Below are 17,337 nucleotides of genomic sequence, written 5' to 3'. Positions count from 1 at the left end.
CCGGAAGTTGTCATCAGATAAAACAGAACATCGCAACTTAAAGCCATCAAAGGATTATTCTTTTAATGGAAGTTTGAGCAAGTAAATGTGTTTGGAATCAGAGTCTCTGGAAAGTTGATTTTGGGGCCCAAGTTGATATTTGCTAAGCCCATGTACTTTTTAACTTATGGTAGAAAGACTTACATTGCATTGAGACATAAACAATACTTGCAACAACCTATTCTTCAAATGGTGGAAAAAAGAACTTCTATACATCATTGTAGTTGGATTATTTTATAGTTCTAGACGTAGAACTTGAAAAATTGAACAACTTTTTTTTTAATATGGACTTAGTTTGGGGCCCTCTTCACAGTAGATTAGCATAAACTCATTGTTCTTTGCAGTTTTTGTCTGTCTGCTCCTCAGCAAAGATGTTATCTATTATACTTCAAAAAAGTGACATTTTTATTCTGGAATCACATAATTGTCAATGGCATGTAGTTGACAAAATAGAACTACTCTGGCCTAGAATTCAGTAATAAAGGATAACATTACCCTGGCTTTTGCCAAACTCAGTCTCCTTGTCTTTTACTTTGAAGAAAATGTTGCTGCCTTATGGCATTTCCTGGGTGTTTTTTTGTAGTTTCTGAAGTCTTCTGATTGTGGACAGTATAGTATAATGGACTCTATTTTTTATCCTTATCTCCTTCTTTTGCTAATAATCTTTTATTCCTTTTAGGAAATGACTTACCACATTCTGTGTGATTTTGATGAGGATGTCAAAGTGTCTCACGTTACCATAAGCCAGTTAAGCTACAACAAGTGAATTTTCTCTCCCAGGAAGTTACAGATAGAGAATGAACAGTGATGCAGTAATCATGTTGCATTATTCTCTTAATGTCCTCAAGGCCAGTGAACTTCCTGACTTATCGCCAGGATTAAATAAGAGTAGATGTTTTAGGCTAGACATAACAACTGTCAGTTACCTTAATTATAAAAATAATTATTTACGTTCAATGATTAAAATTTGCACACAGGGCCATATTTTTATTTATAGGCGTTGAGAAAGTGACAGCAATTGCAGGTTAGTTCATTAGAAGGAGAAGGTCTGGGATACAAATATAGGAATGTTTTTTCATGTTTTCCCTTGACTGATGTTTATGTGAAAAATGTGGAGATTTATAATACTCACTGTGGAAAAGAAGACAACCACGGTTCACTTTTGAAGTTTTTAACTAATGCCCTAAATTTTGTATATTCAGATTTCTACTACATAGGAAGATACCCCAAATATTTTCATAATGTATTAAAAATTTATAGAATAGAAAAATTGACTTGAGCAATTGTTTATATATGTTTTGTAGTACAAATATAATACTGCTTATTTTGGTGGCCTCTATATACATAGAAAGCTAAACCATAAGCAAAAGCATTTTAAAATAAAAAGACTGTGAGCAACGTTTATAAATCTACGAAGGCTAATATATGGGTCTAGTATATATTGGATATTTAGTATATGTTCATTGACTTTATTCAGCAAACATTTATGTGGTACTTAATATGTTGCATCTTTATATCAAAGCTGATTTCCCCCCATTTACAGATGAGGAAACTGAAGTCATGGAAAGATTAAATAACTTGTCAGAGGTTCCACAGCTGGAGTTGAACTCCTGTGGCTGAGAAGTCAGTTTTATTAACTACTCTACGAGGTGTCTCTGTGGAATGAAATGGTGAACAACATGCATTAAACAATTATTTTAATTAATATCAATATCTGATGTTAATAAAAATGATTGTGTTCCCTTATTTAACAGTTGTTTATTTAGTACCTAGTACATGGGAGGTACTACACTTCGTGCTGACACTGTAGAGTACAAAACAGTCAAAGGAGCTGGCGATTTGTTCTGGGAAAATCATATAAGGCTATTAGCATTTTAAAACCTTCTTGTTCTTAAGTGCTAGGACTCTGTCTTTTGTCTCTATTCCTGACTTCCAGCTCACTTAATGGTAGATATTAAAGAATCCATAAATAAAAGAAAGAAAAAGTGAGTGAAAATAGAACCTGCAATACTTCTTCATTTTAATATTTTTTTTACTTAAAACTGTTTCCTGAGGCAGTAAAATACATTCATACTGAGAACATTTCATTCTGTATAAATTTTTTACATATAATTATCACTAAGGTTTGAAGTTTTGAAGAAAGGAAAACACGTTACTTTGGGAATGGGAAGTAGGAACATTATTTAAAGGGCAGACACTATGGTAAAGCATTTATATTCAGTATTCTGTATGATGGACCGTGGGCTAATTAAAATGCTTAGCTTAATGTATAAGTGAAACCTATCTAAAATCTCTTTTTAACTGAGTTATGATCGCAGTTATGTAGCACACAAATTAGAAAAATCCAAGTTTACCAAACCTTACTTCTGGAGGGTAGGGGTACACAGTGCCATATATCTTTTCAAGCAGCACTTGAAACTTAAGAAAAAATGGAACTTGGAACTTCAGAATGCGTAAGAATCATTTCATTTATTAAAAACAATACCAAATAATTTCTGCTTTATTGGTTTATCCTCAGCATATGATACTTAGGTATGTAGCCCTTGACCTAGTAGGAATCAAAATAGAGGTGGTTCTACTTCAAGAATTTGTAATAATCCCTTCACTTTAACACATGAATGTGTTCAATATTGGCGAAAGAACATGTTGCTACCAAAACTGAAATAAGATCCGTGAAACAGAAAGGATGTTGCCATGGAAAAATGAAGTAACACTCAGTGCAGCTGTGATGGATTAATGAATAGGATATTTTTTTAAAAGATCATTTGTGTTTGGTGTGGCTCAGAGGGTCCCAACCAGATGGTTTCCATGAACATGATCTGACCCCCAGTTTGAGGACTTCTTACTGGCAGATTACTTCATTTTCTTTCCCTTGGATTGTCAGATCCTTACATTAACGCAAAATTTACTGCTGCAGATTTATATTCACTTACATAAAATCACTCAACATTTTACATTAAAACCACAATTTTAGACATACAGTTTAACAGTTATTTTTAAAGTATAAAAAGATTTCTGTGATATCTTTAGTATATGTAATAGATGTAACTTTATCATTAAGTTTGAGCGATTTGGATTATGTATTTGTTTTGCTTCTTATCATTAAAGAACCCCACAACATATATTTGTTTATTTTTTGGAGTTGCTGTATACATACGTCAGATTCATATGCTGTTGATTCTGCATGCATTGCTGAGGCTGTTTAAATTTGATTAAATAATTTATTTCTGAATTAATGGAAATTTGGAATATATTGTGATTTTTGGAAGTTTTGGCACAATTGAGATTTGTTTCTCAGGACATCTATGTATATATTTGTGTATGGTGGCATATTAACCTAATTATCTCACATTGTTGAAAGCATTTTTCAACATAGGGTCAATACTTAACATGGATTATTAAATACTGACTCTTCATAGTTTGACCTTATAACCATAATTAGTATAGGAGAGTACGCTCTCAGTGTGCCGCTTCAACTTGTACCCTTCTACGTGCACATCACTAATGAATTAGTTCATATTTCGTACATAAATGTAATACATCTGAGACAATATACACTTCTATTTCAGAAGTTAAAAATGTTGTGTTCTTAAATCACTTAACATATACACGCTTAAGCTACAAGATGAAATTCTTGAATGAAAAATTCTCATACTCCATGAACCAGTGTATTTATTTTTGCAAAATAATATATTACTATTTTTCTTCACAAAATTCATCAGTTTGTACATGTACAGAAATGTTGAAGGAAAGATGAGTAAGATTGCTTATTTATAAGACTGGCAAATTATCTTATCAAGAAATTCCAGACCTGTTATATATGCTCTCGCTAAGGAATATATTTGCTCCAAGAGAAGGTATATTACCATATTCTTAGTTATCTTTTATAAAATATAGTCTCTTTGTTATTTTAATTTGCTAGAATATGCAAGCATTTATCAAACAAATTTTAGTTTTTATTAGATAAAAACAGATAATACTTTTGTATGCCAAATGTTTTATAGAACAGGTCATATTTTGTAATTTTTTAAAAATGATTTAAGTATGCTAGGCTGTTTGGGCAGTTTACTAACCAGGTACAGAATATTACCTTGTAAAAGAGCTAACTGAGACTAATAGGCTTTAACCTACATTGCTTTTGAATTAAGAACTCATGATGTATTCAGTTTTTGATTTTATCTTACTTAGTCTTATTTGAACTCTACAAGGTCCTGGCAACCTAAGTAACTATACTGGGGATACGGGAACATAAAAATTTCACATGAAATTACAATTTAGGTAATAATTTGAAGTATGATAAAAGTAAGGACTAATGCACTGATTTTTAAGTCTCTTGAATTTTCTTCATTACTATGTATGTCATAGACATATTCTTTAATTTTTGTCTAGAGATATAATTGAATGTTGTACACATTTTTTCTTATATTTCAGTCATAAAGTAAAAAGGAAGGGACAAATTCACATAGAAATAGCTGTTTGTGTTTTTTTTTTTAATTTTTTAAAGTAAGAGCAATAAAATGCTAGTCAGTCCTAAGGCCTTAGCTGGTGTTAACAAAACCTAATGAACTGCAAAAGGAGGAGGATTTTCTCACCTTCTATGCCAGCACATTTTCTTACTCAATCATGTTTCTTGGAAAGAACTGTGGAAAGGCAGATATGTTTTCATTTCATGTCACTGTGCTCTTTTGATCAACTTTATAGCGAGAAACAACACCTTTTCAAGTGTTTGTTATATTCTTTAGTAGAAGTAACTCATAAAGACGTAAGTATGGGGCACTTTCTTTTTTGGCTTGCCTCTGTACTCTGGTAAAGATATTAGGTCTTTGAGGATACATTTACTCTCAAATATGATCTGATCCAAAATATTTTGATTCTGCTTTTTTTCCCTAGCTTGAAGTACAGTCTTGTTGTGTGTTCGTCCCAAATGATAGCTTGCCTTCCCCAAGCACAATTGTATCTGGTGACATTCCTGGAACAGTAAGAAGTTGGTACCATGGACAAACCAGCATGCCAGGAACGCTTGTCCTCTGTTTGCCGCAAATAAAGATTGTTAGTGCTGGCCACAAGTACATGGAACCTCTTCAGGACATTCCATTTGTCATCCCACGACCCATCCTTGAAGAAGGTACATCTTTTAAAAAGTCTTCCTAGGGTTATTATATTTTATACTGATAGTTTTAGTTTTATTGTTTTTTTAATATGCCAGTGCATCTGTAAATCAGTCTTCTCATTAGAAGAACTACATGAAAATGAAATAAGTGATCTATTACGTAGATTTAAAATGAGAGCTGTCCAAAGTAAATGAGGTAAGTGATGTTTATTGATAGCCATATCCTTTAATCACACACACATATACAGACTATCTACAAAAGATCATATGCAGTATAGTATAGTCACTGAAATGCTAAACATAGATAAAATTAGCTCAAGAAGACAGTTGGTTTCAGATGTTTGCATTAGGCTGAACTAAGAATTATAAGTAAGTTGATCTTAATTTAACCCACTTGAGTTATGAATGGATATATTATAAATACATAGTCAAATGACTATATTGTTTACATCAAGCATAATATATTTCTAGATTACTCATTTATTTAAATGAAGTAGACAGTTGTGCAATGATTGGAGCCATGGCTCTTTCTTCAATAAATACATGATTTCTGATGTTGCAGTGTTTTTAGTTGCAGATTCATACCCTTTTGAACTTCGACGTATTCATTTCAAAAAGTATGTGAACTTGGGAAAGTTTTGAGTCACAAAGTAAATAATGTGAATCTATATTTTAATAACAAGCCTCAAATTTTTGACAGTGCTAAATAGGTCAACACCTTGTTCATATTATTAGAATGTAAGTGTCTGAGTCGTGATATCATTCAGGTTACCACACATACTGTTACTGAAAAGCAGATACAGCCTGTGCAGTTTTTGACTTTGACTTGATGTCGATTTCTCTCTCCTTTTCTCTATTGACATTTCCATTGAAATCTAGTTTTCTTAGAATTATCAAAAGTACGCAAGATTTTACTGCCACAAATTAACATTTGTACTTAATAATATGAATACATTATCATAAGATCATGGAGTTCTAAGAGTTAGAAGGAATTTCTTTAGAGCTTTTCTCATGTGCTCTTTGTCTTGGTCGTTGCTGTAGCATATTGGACAAATCTGTTCTTTGCTACTGACTTTTGGTTATAGGGAATTATTTCTTATCACAACAGCTGTTGCATGTCGTATCAAGGATATGCTAGCCTCAAAGTTAGCTGGGGCATGCTCCCCCTCCCCTTTTCTTTTAAACTATGGAATAATTTTTGTAAAATTAAAACAGTTTGTACCTTGACTTTTTGTTAAAACTCATTGCTAAAATTTGCATATTGTAAAATTCTTCCTTTAAAAGTATACGTTTAGATGATTTTCAGTATATTTACAGTTATCACCTTAAAAAGAATTGGTATATCATTACTCCTTATTCTCCCTTCTCCACAGTCCCTCTGAACTATTTGTCTTTCTGTGTCTATGAGTTTTCCTATTTTAGACATTTCATATGAATGGAATAAAAAATATGTGGTCTTTTGTGACTGGATTCTTTCACTTACCATAAAATTTCAAGGTTGATTCGTGTTATAGCATACATGTCTTTATTCCTTTTTATGGGTGACTGATCATCCATTTTATGGGGATACTGTGTTTTCTTTATTCATTATTTGGTGGATATTTGGGTTGTTTCTGCTTTTTGACTATTATGAATAATGATGCTGTGATCATTCTTGTGTATGTTTTCGCATGGACATGTGTTTTATTTTCTTACATACATACCTAGGAGTAGAATTGTTAGGTCATTTTGTAACTCTATACTTAGCTTTTGAGGAATTGACAAATTACAAAATACCTGTGTCATTTTATAATCCCACATCAATGTGTGAAGGTTCTAATTTATTCACATCTTTTTATTGAAGTATAGTTGATTTATAATATTAATTTACTCATATCTGTGTCACTGCTTGTTACTGTCTATCTTATTGGTTCCAGTCATCCCATTGGGCGTAAAGTGGTGTCTCCTAGTTTTGATTTTCATTTCCCTAATGACTAATGATGTTGAGCATCTTTTCATGTGCTTGTTGGCCATTTGTAGATCTTGTTTTGTATTTTCCTCTTCTATTCACATTCTTTGCCCACTCGTTAGTTGAATTATTCGTCTCTTTATTGTTGAGTTGTAAGAGTTCATATTGTGATATTAAACTCTTATCACATATATCATTTGCCAATATTTTCTCCCATTGTCTTTTCACTATCTTAACTATTTGTTTTATTTAATTATCAATTTAATTATTTCCTTTATACTGTAATATATATTAATTTAATTATTTTTTCCCTGCTGTATTGGAAATTACTTTCTAACAATTCTTTTTTTTGTTCAATCTTAGAAATTATCACTCTTCAAAGTCAGCTCTAGTCCGAGAAATGTTAAGCTGCCTATTTAACTTATTAATTATGCAGTAAGTCAAGCTATTTGCTCTGCTCCTGAATAACACACAGGTCTTAAAATGCTTTAATTCAATTATTGTCTCTGGAGTAACTGGTTATCACTTTAAAAAATAATTGCTTATATTTATTACATATATATAACCAGGGCAGGGGTTGGAAAACTTTAGTAAAGTGCCAGACAGAACATATTTTCAGTTTTATCCGCTATGTGGTTTCTGTTGCAACTACTCAGCTCTGTGGTTCAGAAGCAACCGTAGACAGTATGTCAGTAAACTAACGTGACTTTGTTTCTGTGAAACTTTATTCACAAAATCTGATAGCCAAGATTGAGTCATGGCCATATTTGCTGACTCGTAATACTAGTACCTTACTGGTCATTCCCTCTTACAGCTCAGTCCTTCGTTTATATTTTTATTTTACGTTATATTTATATTATTTTTTATAGTCCTCAGATCGTTTTCCTTCTGCCTTTTTGTTATGATATGCTGTTAGCAAACTTAATTTTGAGATCCATTTTCAGTTTGTGTTTCCCTGAAGGTATTTTGACCTTTCTTTCTGGTAGCTTTAAGAATTTTTAAAATCTTTGTGTTTTAAAGTTTAACATGAAGGGGAAGGTACAGCTCAAGTGGTAGTGCATGTTTAGCATGCATGAGGTCCTGGGTTCAGTCCCCACTACCTCCTCTAAAAATAAATAAATAAACCTCATTACCTCCCTCTCCCCACACACAAAAAAGTTTTAATATATTGGTATCTTTTATGAGTTGTACAAGTTTTCTGGCATTATCTCTTCAGATGCTGCTGCTGCCTTATTCTCTCTTACGTGTAGTTTGTTTATTTACTTATTTATTTTTCTTACATGTAGTTTTGAATTTTTCCCCTTTTTACTGTATCTTTCTTGTCTGTCCTTTGTACTTTTTGTATTTTATCTCTTTAACTTGCTGACCTGCATTCTGAGTAATTTCTTTAATATGATTTCCATTTCATTATTTTTTTAAGTTATGTCTAATATGCTGTTAACGTTATTCATTGAATTTTTATGAATAAACTTTCATAGAATTTTATAGAATTCTCATATACATTTTATAAAAAAGACCTACTCATGTTGCCAGCATCTGAATCAAGATCAAAAATACTGTCAGCACCCAGGAGATCTCCTCTAGTCCCTTGCGAACCTTTATTTCTTCAGATTCAAACTGCATCTTGACATCTAAAACCATCAATTAATTTTCCTGGTTTTGAGCTTCACGCCACTTTATTAAATTTTAAATTTTACTTATGATATTCTTTATATTTTGATTGATTTTTAAAACTCCTCACTTTTTATTCATTATTTTCAAGGCTTTCTTTTATTTCTTGATATATGAATCATTTATTTCATATTATTGTCTAATTCCTGTTGACTCTTGCCTCCTATGCCTAGGATTCCTTGTGGGAAATTTCTCTCTGGACATTTTTTGAAGGCTAGCTGAAAGCTTCTTTCTATGCATGATTGAATTTACTTCGGATACACTGGAAGTATTACCAGTTCAAGACAACTTGAAACAAAATTCCTTGTTAGAGGTTTTTATGCCACTCAGATAATAAAAATTCAAGTTACAACCTCTTACGAGGCTTGGCTTGTGGTTTTGAGTTTTTTTTTTTTTTTTTTTTTTCCTCTGTTCGAGGTTCAATTTTCTGGGAGAGTTTTAATAGGGTCATGTGAGGAGCAGAGAAATGGGCAGTTTTCTTTCTAGTTTACCCTAATATTACTATTGTAAATCTTTTGCATATAAGCCTATTATATGATTAGATTCTACACTGCAAATTGGCCCCCAACTTTATCTTTAATCAACCTTACTTGTGAACAAGGATGTTCAGGTTCACCAGTTTTGAAATGTCTCAAGTGGTTTGTTTTGCTTATCTGTGATTTTCTGGCTTCTCTCATTCCTTGGCCTTAATAATCCTTACTTTACCCATTAATGAACTTAAGGACATACTCTGTGTGTGTGTATAAACAATTATGTTTTAATCATAATATGTGTTACACATAAATATTTTATAAATATATTCCATCATTTTCATTTGTTTTTAGCATAAGGGTCATTCAGGGCACTAAATCTACCATGATTCTGGAAATAGAATCCTTCAATGATGTAAAGATGTTATGACAATTTTATACCCTCTTTTCTCTAATGAATTTCATGAAAGGACTGATATATACTACCCTATATTCTTTTTCTCTTCAGTACTCATTTTAAATCCCTCTTATTCCTACAACTCTCCTGCCAAATTCAACTGTTTGTCATTTTCATATGGTAAATTATTTTATTCTTATCTTGTTTTTTCCAATATATTATGAGTGACTTAAGAACTACAGAAGTCTCCATCTTTAAAGCATAAGGTGTTATTATATTCTCTGATTTTTTTCTAGAACTGAGACAACATCTTAGTTTATTTTCAGCTTTAAAAAATGATAGAACAGATGGAGAGGACTAGAGTTAAATAGAAACTTCTAAAGTCTATTTTTCATACTCCCTAAGAGAATATAGAATGACTGTATAATCAACATTGAAACCTAAAGTTGAAACAATTTTTTTAACCATCTGGTCATCCTCATTGGCCAAACCTATCCTGAGGAAATGGGATTACTTCAAGATATTTAAGACTTCTTTAGACATTAAAAAACTATAGGTATTAACTTCTTATTGAAGGACCATAAATATATCTTTATTCGTCATTTGAAAGGCCATTTTTGAAAATATTTGTGTGTAACCCTTTCGTGCATATGTGTAAAGAGTAGTTTACTCTTTATCTTTACACCCAGGCATATATGGAGAAAGAATTGGGAGATTTCTTCATTTTCAAGTTTCAACCTGTCCTCCTGGTTTCACTGTCACTTCTGTATTCTCTTTTTCAAGTATATTTGAGTGTTAGAACCTATTGAGGGCTGGATGTCATGAAGCAGATTGATCCTTTATAGTTTACTGCTCTGGGCCTTATCATTTGCTGCTTATCTATTATCTTTCCATTTTTAAAAATTTGTTGATAATCCTTATCTGCTGTTTTGTCCTTTCCTGTTCTCATATTCATTTTGATTTACAATGCTTTTTTTTTCTCTCACTGTCATTTTGCTGATTTCAGAATGTCGATAAATATTTTCAGTCATTCATGTTCAGCTAGATTATAAATGTGTCTAAATCTCTACCACCTTCTGATTATACTCCTTTCTACTTTGCTTCTGTGATACTGTTGCTATATTCAGCTCATTTTTTCAGTAAATGTTTTTTGGTAAGTGTAGAGGTTAGATGTGGTGGGGGCTGGAGTTGGGCACGGATGCAAGGGAAGGCAGGAAAACTGGAGGCAGGGAAATGAGTTGGATATTGCAGGTAGCTATTATAGTTGTCTAAAAACATGACTTTCAGAATCAGAATTGTGATAGCGATGGAGAAAATGAGAAAGAATAGAGAAATACTTGAGGTTAACAGAAAATTGGCAAAACTCTGTGACTAGATTAGTTATGGATAGTAAAGGAGAAGTAAATATGTAGAATAACTTTATGGTTCCTAGCTTGGATGCCTGTGTGCATGTTTATATGGTTACTATTATGATTACAAATAAAGAAAAAGGTTTAGTTTTGGAAGATAGGAAGGGTGAATTTCCATTGGGGCATACTGTGAAGTGTTCGTGGGGCATTCCTGTAAATATATCTAATGAGCTGTTGCATAAATGGGTCTAGATTTTAAAAGAGGAATCATTGTTAAAGATACATAATGATAGAGAAAACCATGAAGAAAAATGTGATCACCCAAAGTCACTTGTACAGAGATAAATAAGTAGAATCCAGATAGAAGAAGGGGGAACACTAATGCCTGTTGGATGAAAAGAAAAGAATGATCCATGATGGAAACTGCAAATAAAGTGTGAGGTAAGTACGGGAAGAACCACGAGGCAGTAGTATCATGGAAGACAAATGATTCAGTCTTTTAAATGTAGGAGAGATGCCCAATAACAGGAGGACTAAAAGGTGTTGAGAGGAATTTGACAATTTGGCATGATTGGTTTCTCTTATCACAGTACTTTCAGAGGAGTAGCATTAATGCATGTTGGCTGATGGTGGCCTAATGACTAAACAGAAAGTGAAGAATTGATATAATAGATTTACAGTGTCTTAAAAAATTATTTGAGAAAGACAGAAGAGAGAGGATGGTGCCTAGATGTATATATATATCTTGATATTCTTTGGTTGCAAACAACAGAAACCAAGCCAGGATAATTTAATCAAAATGGAACTCAGTGACTCATTGTCTGTATTCTACTATAGAAAACAACTTTGAATTTTTAGTTAAAATTGTGATATTTCATCATTTGACTCTGGTGATTATGAAGACCATGTTTCCAATTAAAACTTTTTTATTTCTTTGCTTTTTTTTTTTTTTTTTTTTTTATCTTGTCCTCAAGGCTTCTGTGAAGTCAGTTTTCTCATGCTCTTTGTGTTTGGCTTTGTTTGGTTATCATTCTGGTGTTCTAAATTTCTATTAAATCCTTAATTTTTTAACCAGTTGTTTACATTCAAGGTATAGTGAACTAGTCATTATGATATGAACAAAATTTTTAAAAAACCCTCTAACATTACAAAGATGATCAGTAGGATGAACAAAATGGGTTCTCATTATAGATTTGAGGCTTCTTCTGTACTGAACTTGGACTTCTAAAGTTCAAAATGAGGAACTGTTTGTTGAAATGTGTCATCTGATTTCAATTGCCCTGGAAAGGGAGAGATGCTCTCTAATATAGCCAGATCCAATCTGTGTAGGGTGTCTGGGTCAAAATCAACATCTTGAGTTTCATTAGAGAGCATTTGCAGTGAGGCTTACAGATGTAATTTGCTGCATCCACCTCACACCTCTGAGCAGATGGGTTTCTACACTGTGTCTAGCAGAGGTTTGTTTTTCCTTCTTTGAAAGAGTTGCCTGTGACTTTTATAAAATATTTTGACAGAGATGGAATATTGAGATCATTTATAAATTAAAATTCTGCTGTTGTTGGATTTAGTTTTGATAGACACTGATGTGAAAGTTGTTGAACATCTATGAAGAACATGAGGGCTATTTTTCCTTGTAATTCTGGTCACCTCAGTGGTTCATGTGTACTGTTCCAATACAGATTTTAAAAAAACAACAACATAGTTTGATTATCATAATTTTTCCTTGTTCTGAAAGATGGTGACGTACTATTGCAATAGATGTTTTTTCCCCAGTTTTACTCAGTGTCTTTGACTTTAATTCTTAAACCGTATGAAAATGAGATTCCCTGGGGAAAAGAGAAAGTTCAGAAGAGAGTTTCAGATTTGTTCTTAATGTTGTTGTTATTAAACAAATCTCTTGGGTGCCATCATATATGTCTTACGAATGAAATTAAGCTATTGAACAGCCTAAAAGTATTTAATATATAATTGCTATAGATATTATTCTCTTTTCAGTAGCTACATCTGTCCTACTCAGTCATTTGTTTAGGTTATGTGACTTAGGCTGGACGAGGGACCCTGCTTTATTTCTTGTTAATCAGTTTTGCATTTTCACCCCTCTAACACACACTTATTTTAAAAACAACTATTAATATGGCAGATCTAATAATGCCATTTTATTTTTCCTGCTCATCCTTTAAAAATAAACTATATAATTTACATTGGCATAAAATCTTAAAAATACGGTTTTTAAATGGTACCGTAGTAACACATTCTCATTAAAGGGAATTTTTAAAATTGAGAAATAATTGACATGTAAAGTTGTATAAGTTTAAAGTATACAACATACTGATTTGATACGTTTATGTATTGCAATATGATTATCACTGTGGTGTTAGCTGTATTTCTATCAGGTCACATAATTTCTTTTTTGTGAGATCTAGTTTCTTAGCAACTTTGAAGTACATAATATAGTGTAGTTGACGGTAATCACTATGCTGTGCTTCAGATCTTCAAGTCTCACTCATCTTCTAGTTGCAAGTTCGAACCCTTTAACAATATCTCTCCATTTCCCCTACCCCCAATCCCTGATAACCACCATTCTTCTATTTCTCTGAGTTTGATGTTTTTAGATTCTGCACACAAGTGATATATATGGTATCTGTCTTTCTCTGTCAGACTTATCTAACTTAGCATAATGCCCTCATTAAAGGAAATTTGAAAAGCAGGAAACATACAGAGTAGAAAATAAAAATCAATGATAACCACTTTTAACATTTTGATTTTTAAAAATTTCTTCCCAATGTTTAATCTTTCAATTTTGTGTGATATATACATATATAATATTTATTGTGTAAAATGATTATATTCATTATACAGTTAGGATAATAATGCCTGACAAATTTTACAGTCTTGTTTTTTCTTTTACTGTTTTATCATGGACATTTTATATGAGATTGACATTTCTTGCATCCATTTCCATCTGAAAGTAAGAGGATTTAGACTTTCACTATTAAGTATGATAGTAGCTGTGGATTTTTTATAGAGGCCCTTCATCAGGTTGAGGAAGATCCACTTTATTCTTAGTTTATGGAGACTTTTTACCATGAGGTGTTTCGGATTTTATCAGTGTTCATATGGATCTGCTGAGATGATCAGGTTTGTTTTCTCCCTACTTTATGCTATTAATGCAGTAATTAATCAATTTTACATAAATAATTGCTAAACTAATCTTGTATTTTGGTATATATATGCTGATTGGTTGTAATATATCCTTTCTTTATTTGATGCTGAACATAGTTTGCTTTTTTATTTTTTTAATCTACATTCTTGAGGGATTTTAGTCTACATTTTTCTGGCAGTGTCAATTTCAGGTATTGAACACAATGTCCCAGTCATGCATATGTAATACATAATTTCTTAAATCTATTTTATTTGTTATTTTTTATAGCTACTCTAACTTTTTGTGGGTATAGTTTTTCAGTCTGACAATCCCTTATTTATAAATGGAGTGTTTAGACCATCTATATTTCATGTAATGTTGATATATTTTAACTAAGTTGGTCATTTGCTGTGTTATCTTTCTTATTTTTTGTTGCTCTGTTTCTCTTTTAACATCTTCTTTGTTTTAAATGTGTATTTTAGCATATCATTTCGTTTTCTCTGTTGTTCTTTTTACTATTTATTATTTAATGGTGGCTCTAGAAGATTATATTATGCATCTGAATTTATCACATTCTATCTTAGATATATTTTAACTTAATTCTGGTAATTTACAGAAAATTTATTTTAACGCAGTTCTGTTCTCTGTTCCTTTCTATTCACATGTATGTACATCTCCACGTATCATAACCCAGCAATACACTGTTACAGTCACTGCTCTGTATAGTATACTGCCTTTTAAAGTACGTAAGAGGAAAAATGAGAAATAATATGTTCATAGAATCTTTCATATTAACCCACTTATATGTCACATCCATTGCCTTCATTTCTTCCTGTGGGTTTGAATTAACACCTGAAGAACTGACTTTAGCACTACTCATAAGGCAGCTTTGCTAGCAGTAGATTCTCTCAGCCCTTATTAGTCAAAGAATGTTCTTTTTTCACCTTGATATTTGTTACATAGTTTTTCTGGATGTAGAGTTCTTTGTTGGCAGTTTATTACTTCCTTTCATGTATTTGAATGTGATTTTGCACGGCCTTCTGAACCCATTGTTTCACATAAAATCGGCTTTTAAGCATATTGATTTTTCACTATTTATGTAATGAGTCATTTTTCTTTTGTTCCTTTTAAGGATTTTTATTGTTCTTTAGTTTTCAACAATCGGATTATAATATATCTAGGTATTTATGTCTCAATATTCATCCTGTTTGGGCTTGGGTTGAGGTGCTTGGATGTATGTACTAATGTTATTCATCAGTTCGGGGATTTTTCAGCCATTATTTTTTCAAATATTTTTCTGCTCTTTTCTCCCTTCTCTTTTCTGAGTTTGAGTCTTCTATTACATTTACATTCGTACACTTGATGTTCCTCATGTCTCTGAGATTGTCAATTTTTCTTCAGTATATTTTGCTTTTTTCAGGATGAATTTTTTTGTTTGCTTTTTACTTTGAGGAATGTGCAACATTGACTTTATTATCATCTTTTTTGGACAAGCACTAAACAGGCTAACATTTTAGGTACAGGGTAATTATTCCCAAAAAGCAAGATGTCAAAATAAAGTTTATAGTTACTGGCTTGTGGTTTTGACAGGAGCTGTGTGAAAGTCCCAGAGATGTCTCTGAGTTACAGAAAAGGTTAAAGATGAGCATGCTGTGCAGGCAGAGGGAGGTGCAAAGGTAAGCCCCACTCTGGGGCATGTTGTGGAGTACAGAGATCCTGGGCTGGCTCTCTTACAGGCTGATTAGAGGAGGTCCTGGGAGGGTACCTTCATGTCCACGACTGAGTTTGTCCCTTCCGTTAATGCCACAAGACTTCTAAGGACAATATGTGGTATTAACACACCTATTGTTCCAATCTTGGAGTTTTATTCACCTGTCAGCAGAACACACAGGTATCGAAAGTGTATTTATCCTACCTAAGTGGGGTTGGTGGGGTAGGGTGGGGCACTACAGTAGATTCCACAGGCCAGTGGGGGATTTAAAGGCTTGTAGCTCTAGCTTCTAAGAAATGCTGTCTTTGGATATCTGACTTATGCCAAATTCTAAGAGTTTATTTAGGCTTTGATTAAAGGACATGATGGCTTTGTCTTCCTAGATGTCATCCTTGCCAGTAGGCTCTTCGCTTGGGCTTGTTGGATGGCTGATGCTGCTCCTCTGCTGTGCCAACAAGGAAGGGTTTGTTGTGCAGACCTTTTCATGGCAGAAGGAGTGAGAGTGGCACCAGGACCCTGGGGAGACCACTGTCTCTGGGCTCTAGACAACTTTTGGCCTGACTGCTCTCCCTGACTACCTCAATGACCCCAAGTTCCCTGCCTGTTTTTCTAGATCCCGAAGATCCTAACAGCATTAGCTATCCATTTTGTTTGTATATAATGGGGAGTGTTGGATGCTTACTTGAGTGGGCTTGAATATAGTCTCCAAGTACATTTCTTCAGCATGGACATCTTTCTCCCTCCCATAGGCAGCTGGGGATGATTTGTTTTTACTGGTCTCCTTTTGGTTTTTTTCCCTAGTAAAGTTATATAATTTCTGTTCATCTGTTTTTAGGTTCATTGATTTTTTTCACTTCTGCCTTCATGAATATGCTATTGAGCTTCTCTACTAAATTTCAATCATTTTGTCTACTTTAAATTTTGACTTGGTTCTTTTTTTGTATTTTCTTTCTCCTTATGAGATTATTGATTCATGTTATCATACTTTTCTTGAATTTTAAAAAATATTTTTCTTTTATGTTTTTCTGTATGTTTCCTTATGTTTTTCCTTATTAAAAAATGCCATCTTTTGTTGCACTTCATGCCACATCTGTTGACACTTTGTGACAGTTTTTATTGACTGCATTTTTTCCCTAGGAATAGGGCACACTTTCCTATTTCAGTATTTGTCTAAAATTTTGAGGATTTTAGCTCTGTGTGTGTGTTTATGTGTGTATTCTTTTTCCCCTGATGGTTGTTGTTCTTTTATGTATTTATGCTTCTTTGTAAATTAATTTCCTTGAGCTAAATCTGTTTCTCCCCAACTGTGTGACCACTGATGTCTCAGCTCAGTTTTGTTTTATTCTTATTATTCTTGGTTTTATTTTTATCCTTGGCTTTTTAGGTATCACTGTGTTTTCTTATCTTAGTGGTCAGCCAAAATCCCCAAATCGAACAGAGTTAGTTCTCAAATAAGGCTTTTGTCCTCTACTAATAGATGTCTGTATGCATAAGATTGTG

General features: G+C 32.8%; 1 protein-coding gene across 9 annotated transcripts in view; it reads left to right on the top strand.

Annotated features, from left to right (window-relative positions):
• Window positions 1-17,337, top strand: part of VPS13B (vacuolar protein sorting 13 homolog B) — a 626,989-nt gene that overhangs the window by 268,482 nt on the left and 341,170 nt on the right. For all 9 annotated transcript variants that reach the window (XR_010377054.1, XM_064476933.1, XM_064476934.1 and 6 more), the window contains exon 23: window positions 4,930-5,164. Coding sequence is in view for 8 of the 9 variants with exons in the window: in XM_064476933.1 (XP_064333003.1) it covers window positions 4,930-5,164 (235 nt within the window). In the remaining variant the exon portion in view is untranslated. The remainder of the gene's footprint in view (window positions 1-4,929; window positions 5,165-17,337) is intronic.

Source organism: Camelus dromedarius, chromosome 20 (genome assembly GCF_036321535.1).
Source record: "Camelus dromedarius isolate mCamDro1 chromosome 20, mCamDro1.pat, whole genome shotgun sequence".
In the NCBI taxonomy this organism is placed as follows: domain Eukaryota; kingdom Metazoa; phylum Chordata; class Mammalia; order Artiodactyla; family Camelidae; genus Camelus; species Camelus dromedarius.
This window is presented reverse-complemented; position numbering and strand designations above follow the sequence as displayed.